The sequence below is a fragment of the Lipotes vexillifer genome, unplaced genomic scaffold (assembly GCF_000442215.2).
Source record: "Lipotes vexillifer unplaced genomic scaffold, Lipotes_vexillifer_v1.1 scaffold822, whole genome shotgun sequence".
Classification (NCBI taxonomy): Eukaryota; Metazoa; Chordata; class Mammalia; order Artiodactyla; family Lipotidae; genus Lipotes; species Lipotes vexillifer.
The window spans coordinates 1,916,859-1,932,079 of NW_006770496.1; the positions used below are offsets into that span (position 1 = coordinate 1,916,859).

At 37.5% G+C, this 15,221-nt stretch overlaps 1 protein-coding gene across 1 annotated transcript in view; it reads right to left on the minus strand.

Moving 5' to 3' along the window:
* Nucleotides 1–4,684: 4,684 nt before the first annotated feature.
* ANLN (anillin, actin binding protein) overlaps nt 4,685–15,221 on the minus strand; it is a 54,571-nt gene continuing 44,034 nt past the window's right edge. Inside the window, exons 21-25 of the mRNA XM_007446130.1 lie at nt 14,882–14,968; nt 11,240–11,347; nt 7,554–7,730; nt 5,206–5,322; nt 4,685–4,777 (exon numbers count right to left, since the gene is read on the minus strand). Of these exons, the coding sequence (XP_007446192.1) occupies nt 4,685–4,777; nt 5,206–5,322; nt 7,554–7,730; nt 11,240–11,347; nt 14,882–14,968 (582 nt within the window). The remainder of the gene's footprint in view (nt 4,778–5,205; nt 5,323–7,553; nt 7,731–11,239; nt 11,348–14,881; nt 14,969–15,221) is intronic.

Below are 15,221 nucleotides of genomic sequence, written 5' to 3' on the forward strand. Positions count from 1 at the left end.
TGATGCATGCAAGTCTGATGTGACAGTCTGATCCTGTGTGTTAGCTCAGAGATCACTGGAGGTTACCAAGTTACCATCCAAGAAGGCTGTAGCAGTTTCTATTCTTACCAAGAGTATGGGTTTCTCAGCAACACTGACTAGTTCCAACAGTTCAAGGGCCAATAACCCACTGCCATTTAAATTCATATTTTTGTTTATTAATATCATTTTTTCATTTGTTGGTTCTTCGGATCTGTGTGTGTGTGTGTGTGTGTGTGTGTGTGTGTGTGTGTGTGCGCGCGCGCGCGCACATTTTCTACTAGTATTATTTGCCCCTCTTTCTTAGGTTAAATTTTCTTACTCTTAGTAATTTAAGAAACATCATACTATAATGATAAAGTATGTAGATTCTAGGTTCAAATCTTGATTTGCCACTTGCTAACAGGCATGTTGCCTTAGAAAAGTTACCTAAGTTCTAGTCTCCTCATTGAATGCCCATACCATAAGGTCATGTGAAGATTAAGAGATAATGCATGCAAAACACCAAGAATATAATCTGGTACATAGTAAATGCTTAAACGATGATAGCCAGCCAAAGGAGTTCTTTATATATTTTGTATATATATTAATTCTTTGATTATTAAATGTGTTGTGAATATTTTCTCCTAGTCTGGGGCTTATGTTTTAACTTTGCTTAAACTTTGTTTAAATTTGTCAGGAAGGAAATTTTTTTTTTTTTTTTTCCGGTACGCGGGCCTCTCACCGTTGTGGCCTCTCCCGTTGCGGAGCACAGGCTCCAGACGCGCAGGCTCAGTGGCCATGGCTCACGGGCCCAGTCGCTCCGCGGCATGTGGGATCTTCCCGGACCGGGGCATGAATCCGCGTCCCCTGCATCAGCAGGCGGGCTCTCAACCACTGCGCCACCAGGGAAGCCCAGGAAATTTTTTATGCAGTCAAATCAAATTTTCCTCTGTGTAACCTGATTTTTCATCTGAACCATTTTATCGAATTGACCATTTCAAATTTCAGTTGTTTCCTTTAACCCACTTTTTGATTTTGTGGTCAAATCTTAAGAGCCTTTTTTGGTCTCGGCAGACATCACTCTTGTATTTCTTTCATGGAAGATAATCATCAGCCACTCCTTTTTCACTTTTCCCCTAAAGATCATGTTCTTTTTGCTCTTGCTTCTCTTTCCACCATCATACTCCCTGGATGATCTTATCGACTCTAATGGTTTCAACAATCCCCCTAGGCACATAACACTGAAAATTTCAGAGCAGTATTTCCCATGGTTTATGAGGTATTTCTTTCTTTTTTTAAAAAATTTTTATTGGAGTATAGTTGCTTTACAATGTTGCATTAGTTTCTGCTGTACAGCAAAGTGAATCAGCTATACATATACATATATCCCCTCTTTTTTGGATTTCCTTCCCTTTTAGGTCACCACAGAGCCCTGAGTAGTGTTCCCTCTGATATACAGTAGGTTCTCATTAGCTATCTATATTATACATAGGAGTGTATATATGTCAATCCCAATCTCCCAATTCATCCCACCCCCGCTTCTCCCCTTGGTATCCATACATTTGTTCTCTACACCTGCGTCTCTAATTCTGCTTTGCAAATAAGTGCATCTGTATCATTTTTCTAGATTCCACATATAAGCAACATTATACGATATTTGTTTTTCTCTGACTTACTTCACTCTGTATGACAATCTCTAGGTCCATCCATGTCTCTGCAAATGGCATAATTTCATTCCTTTTTATGGCTAATATTCTATTGTATATAAGTACCACATCTTCTTTATCCATTCCTCTGTTAATGGACATTTAGATTGCTTCTGTGACCTGGCTATTGTAACTAGTGCTGCAATGAACATTGGGGTGCATGTGTCTTTTTGAATTATGGTTTTCTCAGGGTATATGCCCAGTAGTGGGATTACTGGGTCATATGGTAGTTCTAGTTTTACTTTTTAAGGAGCCTCCATACTGTTCTCCATAGTGGCTGTATCAATTTACATTCCCACCAACAGTGCAAGAGGGTTCCCTTTTATGAGGTATTTCTAACGTATGTTCCATAATCACCTTAAATTTCTTCTAAAGGAGCAATGAAGCATGTGTGCCACAACTACTGAGCCTGCGTGCCACAACTACTGAAGCCTGCGTGCCTAGAGCTCATGCTCCACAACAAGAGAGGCCACCACATGAGAAGCCCATGCATCACAGTGAAGAGTAGCCCCCGCATCACAGTGAAGAGTAGCCCCCGCTCGCCGAAACTAGAGAAAGCCCGTGCACAGCAATGAAGACCCAACGCAGCCAAAAATAAATAAATTTAATAAATTTTAAAAAAGAAACTAACACAATATTGTAAAGCAACTATGCTCCAATAAAAATTAATTTAAAAATTAAAAAAATAAAATTACGTTAAAAAAGGTAAAAAAAAAAATTTCTAAAACTGAACTTTATATACCCTCTACACATATACTAAGATATAATGTTTGCTAAGGAATACTGTTATGCCTTTTTCTTTCACTTACAACAAAGAGTATGTGTGAAATATATTTAATGAACAAAAGAATAGAAATATGTTGATGTAATATGCACAGAATCTCTCTAGGAGGACACGGCAAAATTGGCAAAAGTGGCTGTGACAAGAGGAAAAGACACACTTTTCACCTTAACTTCTTTGTGTCTTTTGAATTTTGTATAATGACATATAATACCTATTCAAAAATAAACACAAGGGCTTCCCTGGTGATGCAGTGGTTAAGAATCGGCCTGCCAATTCAGGGCACACGGGTTCGAGCCCTGGTCCAGGAAGATCCCACATGCCGCAGAGCAACTATGCCTGTGTGCCACAACTACTGAGCCTGTGCTCTAGAGCCCGCGAGCCACAACTACTGAAGCCCGCGCGCCACAACTACTGAAGCCCATGTGCCTAGAGCCTGTGCTCCGCAACAAGAGAAGCCACCACAATGAGAAGCCCATGCACCGCAACAAAGAGTAGCCCCCATTCGCCGCAACTAGAGAAAACCCACGCACAGCAACGCAGCCACAAATGAATAAATAAATTTATTTATTTATTTAAAAAATTTAAAAAATAAAAACAAATCTACAAATAAATAAAAGGGGCTCTGTCCTCAATCCCACCAAACCTATACCCTGTTTTGGCTGGTGATGTTACTTATCTACTCAGTCTCTGCTAAGCACTTGGGAATCATCCTCCATCTCCTTAAACGTGCGTCTGAGTACCATATTCTATTGAAATGCCTCAGAAATGGACCCTTCATCCACCTCCTGATTCAACAGAGACTCTAAGAACACACAATGGGCTGAGCACTGGGCTAGAGGTAAAAAGATGAATGAAATACCCTCATCAAGTCAGTACAATCCCCTCAAGAAGCCCGCAGCCTACGATGCAGGGCAGCCGCAGAGCACATTTTAGTAGTATTTATTAAATAGCTGACTCCTTAAGCCATTTGCAAGTATTTATTTAGGTAGGAGATCATAAAATATATTTTTATAATACACATAAGAAAAAACATATTTAAATGAATAAAAAATAAAATGACAGGAGGTGACAGAATTTAGTGTTTATAAATGAGGCCATCAATAACTTTAACAATTCAGAGAAGAAAGTGAAAGTGTATTTAAAGTTGAGACCATGCTTTACATTTATAATATTTTATAATTTAAAAAAAGGCATTAGGCTTTTAAAGGTAATACATGACTTAACAGTTTCTCAAGTGATTTTCATAATGCGTGTCTAGACACTGTCATACACTGATGTGAAAAAGAAAAAAGACAAGAACTTAGGCAAGCAAAGTATTAGTCATAGTAGCTTGGTAACGTTTACTTTTCTTATATAAAGATTCTTCAATTTACATTTGTTCTTGTTACAGGAACAGAAAGAACTAATTTGACAAGTATATCTGAGGAGTCTGTAAGCTATAGAGCAGAAATAGTTATTTTTAAAAGCCTGTATTCCATGAAAATGTGCACCACACAGCATTTATAGTAACTGAGTAAATGTAAACCATGTGATTATTAGGTCTTCTAAATAAAACATTTAACCCCCAAATCTCACACAGTAATATCCCCTATGCCCACATCTCTTATTTGAAGGCAGCCTTAAGCTTCAGACTAATAAACATTTGTTATTTTGAAAAAGTTCTTACCTCCATTACTAAAACTGTTTCTGCAAGGTCCCTTAGATTTTTTTTTCAGTACTCTATTAACAACATATATCATGATCAATAAATGACCACAACCTTCAGAAAAAAGTACTGAGGCTAGAGAAAGAATGATCAAGTGTGAGGTTTCTGTCTCCAACCCTGGAAGACCTTTTTACTTTGAGACCCACAGCTCCAGGAAGACAACTCAAAATTCCTTACTTAAAAAAAAATATTTTAACATGAATAATTGAATAATTAGATTTCTAGGAAAATGAGGCTTTTAAATTAAAATTTAGCAAAATCAACTATAATACATTTTTTCTTCCAATCATTTATGAATAACAGAAGAGAAATTGGGTGAAGTTTTACATACAAAAGATATAAAATACTGCATAATATGTAGTGAATGAATATTGGCACATACCCTTTTGTATTTAAAGCATAAAATGCAACCAGCAAAACTGATGCTCTTAAGAAACATTTATGACATGAGTCAGAAAACCTCTATATGACTTGGAAATGTCCCACAGTTTAAGGCTTTCCAATAGGTTTATAGCAAGCATCAGGTTGCCAGAGGCGAATATCAACAAGAACTTGATTGAGTTTTTGCATCCAGAGATCCCGCTCTTCAAAAGATCAGGATCCTTTCCCCCATTCCATATCTCCAAGTACTCTTGCTGGGACGGGATGGGGGGGTGGGGGCGGAGCCTAAATAGTAAAAGGAGTAACTCTTTACCACTTTTTAATGCAGCGGTCCCCAATCTTTTTCGCACCAGGGACTGGTTTCATGGAAGACAATTTTTCCACGGCCAGTGGGGCGGGAGGTGGTTCATGCGGGAATGCGAGCGATGGGGAGTGATGGGGAGCAGCAGAGGGAGCTTCACCCGCCGCTCACCTCCTGCTGTGCGGTCTGGTTCCTAACAGGCCACAGACCGGGGCTTGGGGACCCCTGTTTTAATGGATGCTAAATCAATAGACCCATAGTAAAGTGCTTCTCCAATTACAACAAAAGAGAATCATCTTGCAGGTTGGTTAGCTGAACCATAACTCACGCTGATTACATTTGGGAAATGATGGAGCTTCACACCAAAGGCAGTAACCAATCGTGTACAGGTGGTCTGACTGGGCAATTTGGTGGTGCAGGACAGCCACTGAGCATGGGTCACATCCTAGAAGAGCAAGCGCACCACTGGCCTGAATATGGGAGCCCCCCCAGATCCCTCAGACTCAGGGTCCCCAAGAGCTGGAATCACAGACTCATGAACCTTCACCTGGCCTTATAGATAATACTATTTTGTACTGTCTCCCATTATTCTCGTCCCACTGTATTAGTAGAGCACAGTATTTACAGTAAATGATCTGAAGATCCTAAGACTTTGTCTATCCTAATCTCTTTGTTCATATCAGAAATCTCTTCGTTGTATCCATATTTAGCTACAAGTTGAATATCCAGTTGATGCGGCAGGCGAGGGTGGGGGGGAAAGGGGAATTCCCTAATTCACAAGCCAGACCATTCTTCTAGAGGACAGCCGGGTGTTAGAAGTATGTTGTATTGTACTCATTCTCCATCTTTATAATTTCTCCCCATTGGTACTAGAAATGGTATAAGTGTGAATAAGCAGTGAGTTGATCATCTATTAGTCAACGGAGAGAACACAATACTTACAGTAATGATAGTGACCATTCGTTGAGCTCATTCCATGTGCGTGACACCATGCTAAGTGTGTCTACTCATTAACCTCTACTGTCATTCTGTGGAGTTTATGCTTCTCCTCTGACACAGGAGATTTCAGAGGGCTAGCAAAGTTAAGTAACTTGCCATGGTCACATTTGGTGAGTCACTGAGTCAGGATTTAAACATAGGTCTGTTGTCTTCAAAGTTCAACTGTATAATACTGGCTCCCCATGTGATGAAACATTTCTAGTTCAAATGTATAATCTATATTTCAAAGTAGGCAATATTTATCAGATGATAAATATTTTGTATTGAAAGAGGGAAAGATAGCAAGGTTGGTTAGTAGAAATAAAAATGAGATACATTAAATTTAGATAAAAGGCATAGATCAAAAAGGCCTTGGGGAGAAACAGATAAATAACTGTAAAATGTATATACTCTGCAAAATATATGATCAAAACGTGAAATAAGTTTTAAGAAGCCACCAACAAAGCTAAAGACTCAGCCAAGACTGAGCTGAGAATGGGCCTCTCTCAAATGCTTGGATAAAGTGTCCACTCGAATTACAATAATGTTATAATAAGAAAAACTGCATGCAGGTGAACTACAGAGTAATTAGAGCAATATGTGATATAACTATTTCTACCGCAGGAGAAGGTCGAAGTCGGGGAGGGTTTATGTAACACGTAAAAGATAAGATTATATGAAAAATGTGAGTACTGTTTAAAAAGGGCTATTGTGGTCGGGAAGTACTTGGGGACTGAATTTTGGTTGGTTCCCTCACTGACTGTGGCCATGAACAGGGTAGCTACTAAAGAAAGTGACTATAAATCCAATTTGCCTCTCCTATCCTGTCTGATGTCACTGCTGCACATAAGGCGCTCAAAGGAAAGGAGTGGATGAGTTCAACTAAATTAATCTGAAAGTAATCTAGACATCAAGAATTTCCAAAGAACGCATCCCCTCTTTCTCTGTTTTAAAACCAACTGGCGGTATCTGGGCAACTTTGTTCTATTTTAATAGAGTGTCTCTTGGCTGAACTTTCTGATATTTCCACATCAGAAACTCATGGAGCCAGTTCTACCCATCTCCCTGTCTGCAATATCCAGCAACAGTCTGATTAACAGAGATTCTGTCAAATTCTAACTTTTGTCCCTAATCATAATTTTGTACATTGAAGTTGGTCTGCAAGCTTCTCTTGGGCATCCAAGCAAAAGAACCTTAGACTCTTAGCAATAAGCTTTTGCATCTTATACTTAAGATTAGGGTTAATGAAAAGTGACAGTCCCAGTAGTTTATTCTGTTAATCTCCAACCAGAAATTTGCAGAGTAAATTGTTTTGTAAGTCAGCAGGTTAATCGAGGGTATTTGGGGAATAGACAGGAAGGGATGTGTCAAATCGCTTTAAAAAATACTTGACTTCTCAATTACACATGAAATCTTCAAACTCAGCCCAAAGAATATTAGGTAACTGTCCTGAAAATGGCTATACTGTGAGTATACTAGAAAACATGATCAGCTAAGACATAACTTGAATGCTGTATTCTTCTTAACTATATTGATTTAATTATTAGCTTACTCTCTTACTGATGTGTGTGTGTTTTGTTTCCTCATTAAGACTGTACTCTCTTCGAAGACAAGGATCATCTCTGATATTTCTTACAGTGGTAAGAAAGAACATAGTGGGCAATCACTTAGTTGATAGAAATATTTATAGCCCAATACATACTTGGTGACACAGAGTGTGTCCCTGCATTGGCTGACCAGAGTCTCTCGGTCATCTTCTCTTTGTGGTCGGACAGTAATTAATTCAAAAGTGTTGCGTCTTGCACAAAATTCTCTGTTGGCTGGTTCTATCTGCCGACTGGTACAATTGGCCAAATTTAATCTTCCTATGGGATTCTTTAAAAACAAATTTTTAAAAAACATGATTAGTAGAAAATAAACAAGACCATTTAAGTCAGTAAGCATTAAGCGGTATTCCAGTTGATACAAATTTAAAATTAAAAAGGCATTAATTTAAAAGTTAAAGTTTAATTACACTGAGTTTAGAGAAACATATTTAACATTTATTATTGTTTTTTGCTGGTCATAAAAATAGAAACCAAAGATGTCAACTGGAGCTCTTAGTCAACTTAAAAAGCAAACTTTTTGTTATGGAAAACTTCAAACAGACACAAAATAAAAAGAACAGCATAATGAACTTCCATGTACCCATTAATCAGCTCTAACAATTAGAAACACACATTCAACCACCTTTTGTCTATAGCCCACTTAATTCCTCCCTTTCTATAAACAGAAACCTAGACATCAGAAATCATTTGTAAATATTTTTTATGTATCTCTAAAAGACCAGGCTAAACTATTGCTTTGGATTGTTGGAAGCCATGTTATTCCTATGGTATGACAGACAGTCAAAGATAAAAATTCATAAGACTAAATGGTCCTGAAAAATTAGAAAAGGGACAAGTATGGGCACAAATGACTTTTAAAGAGCCAGTAAAACTGTTAACTCTATTAGTAATTTTAAGAAGAAATTAGAATAAAATATACCATTTTTAAACATTAGATTGGCCAAGTCTGGAAAGAATGGTAATAACCTATGTTGGTTGGTTGGGGTGGTGATAGAAACTCTCATACACTACTGGTGAAAGCATAAATGGTCTACTACTGGTAGACAATTTGATAAGAGCAATCAAAAAACATTCAAAATGGGCATACCCTGATCCTACAACTTCACCTAAAAGAAATTTATACTAAGCAAATACATAGGTGCACAAAGATGTTTATATGGGTATAGTCCCTATTTTTTCATAATAATGAAAAGATTGAAACAAATTAAATGACAGTAATTGGGGACTATTTAAACAAATAATAATATTATGTCTCCAGCAAGTATGGCAGACTAAATAGTCTGAAAGTCCTCCCATAATTCCCCAAATGCCAAATAACTGAACTCACAAGAAGGTGAAAGAAACCTTCAAAGGCCAAAATCAATGAGGAAGAGAGAGTGCAGAATGGTAAGCTAGCCTGAAACCTGGCTTCCTTGTGGTACTGACCAATGAATGTTAGGAACTGGCAACCTTGACTCACACAGGTTAAATGATATAATATGAAGTGTGATATTTGCTTTAAAATACCTCAGCAAACCAACAAGAACAAAAAAGTGTGTGTGCTGTGGAGAGAGAAATGAAAGTTAATAATTGTTGAAGCTAGGAATTCAATATACTATTTCTCTCTGTTTTGTGAACATTTGAACATTTTCAATTATAAAAAGTTAAATATACAGGTACACATATTTCCGTGTGTGTGTGTGTGTGTGTGTGTGTGTGTAAAATGAAGGACCAAGAATAAATAATACATTATTGAATAAGAACACAAGTTAGGAGACTTACCTTACCAGACATTAAGATTTATTTTAAAGCTATGGTAATTGAGACTGAGAGATACATACCAAAGGAAACAGAATAGAAAGCCTAGGTATAGACCTACATATATAATGATATCTTGATACATGTCAGAAACAGCATGTGGATCAGTGGGGAAAGAATGGACCATCCAATGGGGCTGGCACAGTTGGGTTTCCAGATTGGGGGAAAAAAATCAATTCCAGGTAAATTAAATATGAAATATAAATCTTTATAACTTTCAGAAGTTATAAGGAGGTATAGGAGAATATCTTTATGACTATAGAGATGATTTTCTTAACTAAGACTCAAAGAAGCAAACAATAAAGCAATAAACTGACAGATTTATCGTAGCATTAAAAATTTCTGTTTATGAAAAGATATTATAAAGATAAATTAAAACATATGCCAAGCAAAAGATGGGAAATAAAGGGCCAAAACACATAAGAAAAGATGCTTACTCTTAATGTTCAATCAAGGAAAACCAAAATAAAAACACAGTGAAATAACCTTTCACACCTATCACACTGGCAAGAGTTTAAAAGGCTGACATATCAAGTGTTGGTGGGATGTGGAACACTGAGAACTCTCATATACTCCTGGTGGGAATGGAACATTGTACAACCAATTTCAAGAATAACTGGACAAAATCTAGCTAAATTGAAGATGTGTGAAACCCTACAAACCAGCAATTCTGCTACTAGATACAAACTCAAGAAAGAGCTCTGATCCATGTAGCTAAGTTATAGCAGAGCTGCTTATAATAGCAACAATTTAGAAATAATCTAAGTGCCCATAAATAGGAGAAGTTGATAAATTAATTGTGATACATTCTTACAATGGAATACTTTAGTACAGAGAGATGGCTAGAGCTCTACAAACGAGAGCTACACACACCAGCCTAGACTAATGTCACAAATCATGTTGACTTAAAACATGCAAGTTGCAGAACAGTATATACAGTATGATCTATTTGTATAATGCTTCAAAATATGCAACTGCAATAATATACTGCTTATATATAACATATAATAAAAATTTAAAGAAATACATAGGAACAAAATAATTTCAGGATCGGGGTTATCTCTATGAGGGAGAGAAAATTACTTGAGGAGCTTTAACTGGACTGATAACGCAGAGGTTGATGGAAATTACTTTTTTTTTTTTTGTCTATTTGAAGGTTCAAAATATTTCACAATAAACTTTAAAATAAAATTTTATATAGCTACAATGTAATACATATATCTATCTATCTAATGCAATATCTCAGATGTATTTTTATTGATGTGGAAAGATATCAGGATATTATCAAGTAAAAATTAAGTTATAAAAAACATGATACTTTCTGTTTAAAAAAGATTCATAAATGGATATATAACTATTATTACATATACATTTTAAAAATTTAGAAGGATACACAGCCAAATGTGAACAGTAGTTATCTCTGTTATTGATGATTTTACTTTATATTTCTGCTTATTTCTGTTTTCCAGTTTTTGGATAATAAATTACCACACTTGGGTAATAACATTAAATTCTTTAAAAACAAGATGTAATGTATCCATAAAATTCTATTATCAAATTTTAGAAACAAAACCAAAACCACTATATTCCTATGGTGGTTTTTCCTTTCTGTTTTACCTCAGAGTTAGGTAAATCAACTGTTAATAAAATACAAAAGTGAATTGAAAATATTTCTGACTAAAAGTATCAATTAAAAATTATTATGAAACATTCCAGAAAAAACGAAAAATATATTCCTTAAGGTATTTCAAGAGTGGTCAAATCACAGGGAATGGATAAGATATAAAATTTTTACACAAACACACACACATGCACACACACATACTCACTAGTCTTTCAACAAGAACATTTTTAATGGCTTAGTAAATATTTTTAACGGGGCATTTGGGTTGTTGATGGGGGCCACGGGGAACACTTGCATGAAATATTCCCTAAAAGTCAGTTAGGGCTTTCACCACTGACCATCAATATTAATATTACCTTTCGTTTCTCATCATCTGGATAAGTCCAATAAGAGATACAGTTTCCAGAAAGAACACACCATCTTCGATGCCATGCACCAAAACCACTAACATCTTCAAATATGGTCTGGAAAAGTCAATGAAATACCGACTTTAGAAACTTGAGGATCAATTAAATGTTTTCTATACATTAAACCTCAGTATGTTGACATATTTCATACTTCAAAATCTACTTGCATGATTTTTTTTCTTTTCTCTTTATAAAGTACTTAAGTTTATTTTTATTCTACTCTGTATCAAGTCAAGGAATCTTGTTATTTCAATCTCAAGCACAAAGTTAGTACAAATGACTCACCAGCTCCCTTTTGTGTTTACGTTCACCTTTTACATCATAAAGGTAATAGAAAAGAAAAAATTTGATGGATAAAAATAATACAAGTTATCATTACCCCCTACTAAAATCAGGGAAAAATAACAAGAGGATAGCTTTTTCATTTTTATAGCTGGGGAAACTGAAGGCCAAGGAAAGTAGATGACAACACACAGTCACAAAGCAGAACTGGAACCTTCTAGCTAAACCAGAACGTACTTTTCTTGCTGCTCATCAGTCTTGGCAGAGTTAGACTAGTACCATTTTAGAATCACTTAGCAAGTTTCTCTGGTTGGTAGTCTCCTTCCTTCCAGCTGTCCCTGGCACATCAGGAAGGGAAATTGAACCAAGCAACTGAACCACTTCAATTACTACCTCTATTTTTTATAGAGGTTAGAAGTAATTAAAAGGCATTGCTTAGACAGAGGACAAAAGTTATTTGGGGGAGTCCTGAGTAATTTTTTTTTTACCACATTTCTGTAAGTGTCGATGTGATAAGAATGGCCTATAGGATTCAAGATAGAGTAAACCTGAAAAGATCTAACTCTAAAGTAGTTAAGAGCCCTGCTCAAACATTAAGTAGGTCAGACATTTTAGGCAAATGAATGTCATAAGAGTATATCAGGGGCTAAAGGTATCTGGAGTAAAATATGGAAATATTTACATTAAAGGAAAAGGTCAGTAAGTAAACACTGCTTTCAAGTCAGAAATTTATAAAGATACTTTTCCAAGAATATCTAGTGCCACCTGCTGGATTTACATGTGAAAAAAGCTACGAAGTATGATTTACAGTCACCTTGGCTGCTTGGACTTTCTGAACAATCTAGCTCTTCTTTCTGTGCCCTTTGTCAGCAACTGCAAATTGACATGTGATATCTTTTTTTTTTTTTTTTTTTTTTGCGGTACGCGGGCCTCTCACTGTTGTGGCCTCTCCCGTTGCGGAGCACAGGCTCCGGACGCGCAGGCTCAGCGGCCATGGCTCACGGGCCCAGCCGCTCCGCGGCATGTGGGATCTTCCCAGACCGGGGCACGAACCCATGTCCCCTGCATCGGCAGGTGGACTCTCAACCACTGCGCCACCAGGGGAGCCCTTGTGATACCTTTTGTATAGTTCAAATTCTTGCTTCACAAAGAAAATCAAAGCTATTAGATTTTCTCTACTTCTGGTACCACACCCACAATCTTCTGTGTATTCTACACACATACTTTCCTCCTCCGATAATGGAAAAAGTATAATTCTGTACAAGATCATGAACCGTGGCTTGGGTCTTATTTGTTCTCTCTCTCATGACCTTGTTCCATGTGTTATTCCTTAAAGTGCAGGTTCCCCATTGCCTCTATCTTTGCCCTCTTTGGTCCTATTAGAAGCTACCCATTTGAATTTAAAGATGCTCAAATCTCTCCAATCTTAATAAAATGTCAACAAAATCCTTCTTTCACCCTACATACCTCTGCAGGTATCACACTCTCTTTACCCCTCTGCAGCCAAACTTAGTTTCAGAGTTGTTGCACTCCCATTCTTCACCCTCCACTCCCTTTATAACCATTTGCAATCTAGCTCCTGCTCTCAACAAGACTAGAATGACCACGTCATTAGTAAGTCCAACAGTGTCTAATAGATCCTTATCTAATTTGACCACTCCCTCTTGCAGACTCTCTTCCCCTGGCAACCATGATACTAAGTTCTCCATTGCCCTCCCTGTAGTCTCCCTTGAGAGCTTCTCTTCCTAGGTCTGTGGCTTAAATGTTAGTGTTCTCCTGGCTATTCAACGCCACCTGAGCTTCCATTACTATCTCTCTGCTGCAGGTTTCCAAACCTGCACCTCATCTAAAATGCCTATCTTGAGCTCCAAACTCAAACTCTGAAACGTGTCTGTACACATCTAAAATTCAAGTTATTTAAAACTTAACTCATTAAAACTTCCTACCTTGGGTGGGGACTGACTGACAAGGGGCATGAGGGAACTTTCTGGGGTAATATTGTCTATCTTAATAGAAATTTGGGTTACATAGATGTATGCCTGTGTCAGAACTCAGGGGATGTACACTGAAGATTCACGGGAACATGCTAATGTCCACAATATACTTTGAAATTCTTTGCCCCAAAATATGATATTTTCAGGACTGGCTAGAAGGATAGCTAGGTAGTAGATACATGATACAGCAAGGACAGTAAAAAATGTTAAAGGCAAAATCTAGATGCTGGCTATACAGGCGTTCATTGTAAAATTCTATCAACATTGCTGTATGCTTGCAATTTACCACAATAAAATTTGGGGGGAAAATGGTTTCCACCCCAAACATGGACACTTGCTCCCCGCCCAGGGCCCCTTATGTCAGTATAATCACTGCCACCCAACAAGCTGTGCAAGGCAGGAATCTGGGTGACATCCTTACTTCTGCTTCTCCATCCCTACAGCCAAACCACTAGGGTCTGCTCTTCCTCCTTCATCTACTCATGGTGGGTCCTTCTCTCCACCCTGACTGCCAGCCCCCATCCCCTCTCTCATGGAGTAACTCAGTTTCTTCACTAATCTTCTTCAGTTCTGCCATTCCCCAGTCCACTTCCACACGTTAGTCAGAAGGACTTTCCTAAACCCCCAAATTTGATGTTAATCCTCTGCTTAAAATCCTACAAGAGTACCCAACCAACTTCAGGATAAAGTCGGAAGTCTTTAAAAGGCCCTCTAACACTTGGCTCCGTTTCCCCTAACCCCACCTTCCTCCCCAGTCACTCCTCTCACTACCCCTTCTCCACACACACACTCAGACTCTAAGCTCTAGCTACCCTGAAATACCTGCCACTATCTAAATGTGTCATCTTTTTCTCTGGTGGGCGTGAGAGAGGGAAGGGCCCCCCAGGCCATAGTAATGCTTTTCCCTTCATCTGGAGCATATCTCCCTCTTCTCTCCCTCTGGCTAACTTGTTCAGCTAGCAGTTTACAAGTTATTTCCAATACCTTTCTTTAAGCCTTCCCACTCATACCTAAGACCTGGTGTCCCACCAATTTACACCCATGCACTCTATGCTTTCTCCCATTATAGTACTGTATTGTACTTAACTGTTCACTTGTATTTCTTCCTATTACACTAAAAGTTCCTAAGTGCAGGGATTATTTTCTGTGGCCTATTATATTCTAACACCAGCACAGTGATTAGCATATAGTGGACATGCAACAAATCTGAACCAATTTGTCACTTAGTCACACAGACTTTCATTCCTATTGGAAACCAAGTCTATGCTTCACAAAATGCAAAAAAGAAAAATATAGATCCAGTGATGTTACTTACTAGAAAACCTCTTTCTTCAACACTTGAATTCACTTGACACTTTATTTTTAAGTAAATATGACCTTCCAAAGGAGATAGAAAGGGTACCTGTGAAGAAAGAGAGTAAATTATTTGTAAAACAGTTTTTCTTGATAAAACGTGTATAAATCATGAATAGAGAATATTATATCTTGAAAACACAGTATTTTCTAAAGCTGGAATATAAAATAGGTGGCCCAAAAGCCACTGGTTCCTTAGCAACAAATGCTTTTGAAGAATAAATTCATTCAATGTAGAGCCTGCTTAAGGCAGAACCCTAAGTCCCAAGTAATGTGATAAGGAAAACACAGATTTAAGAAGA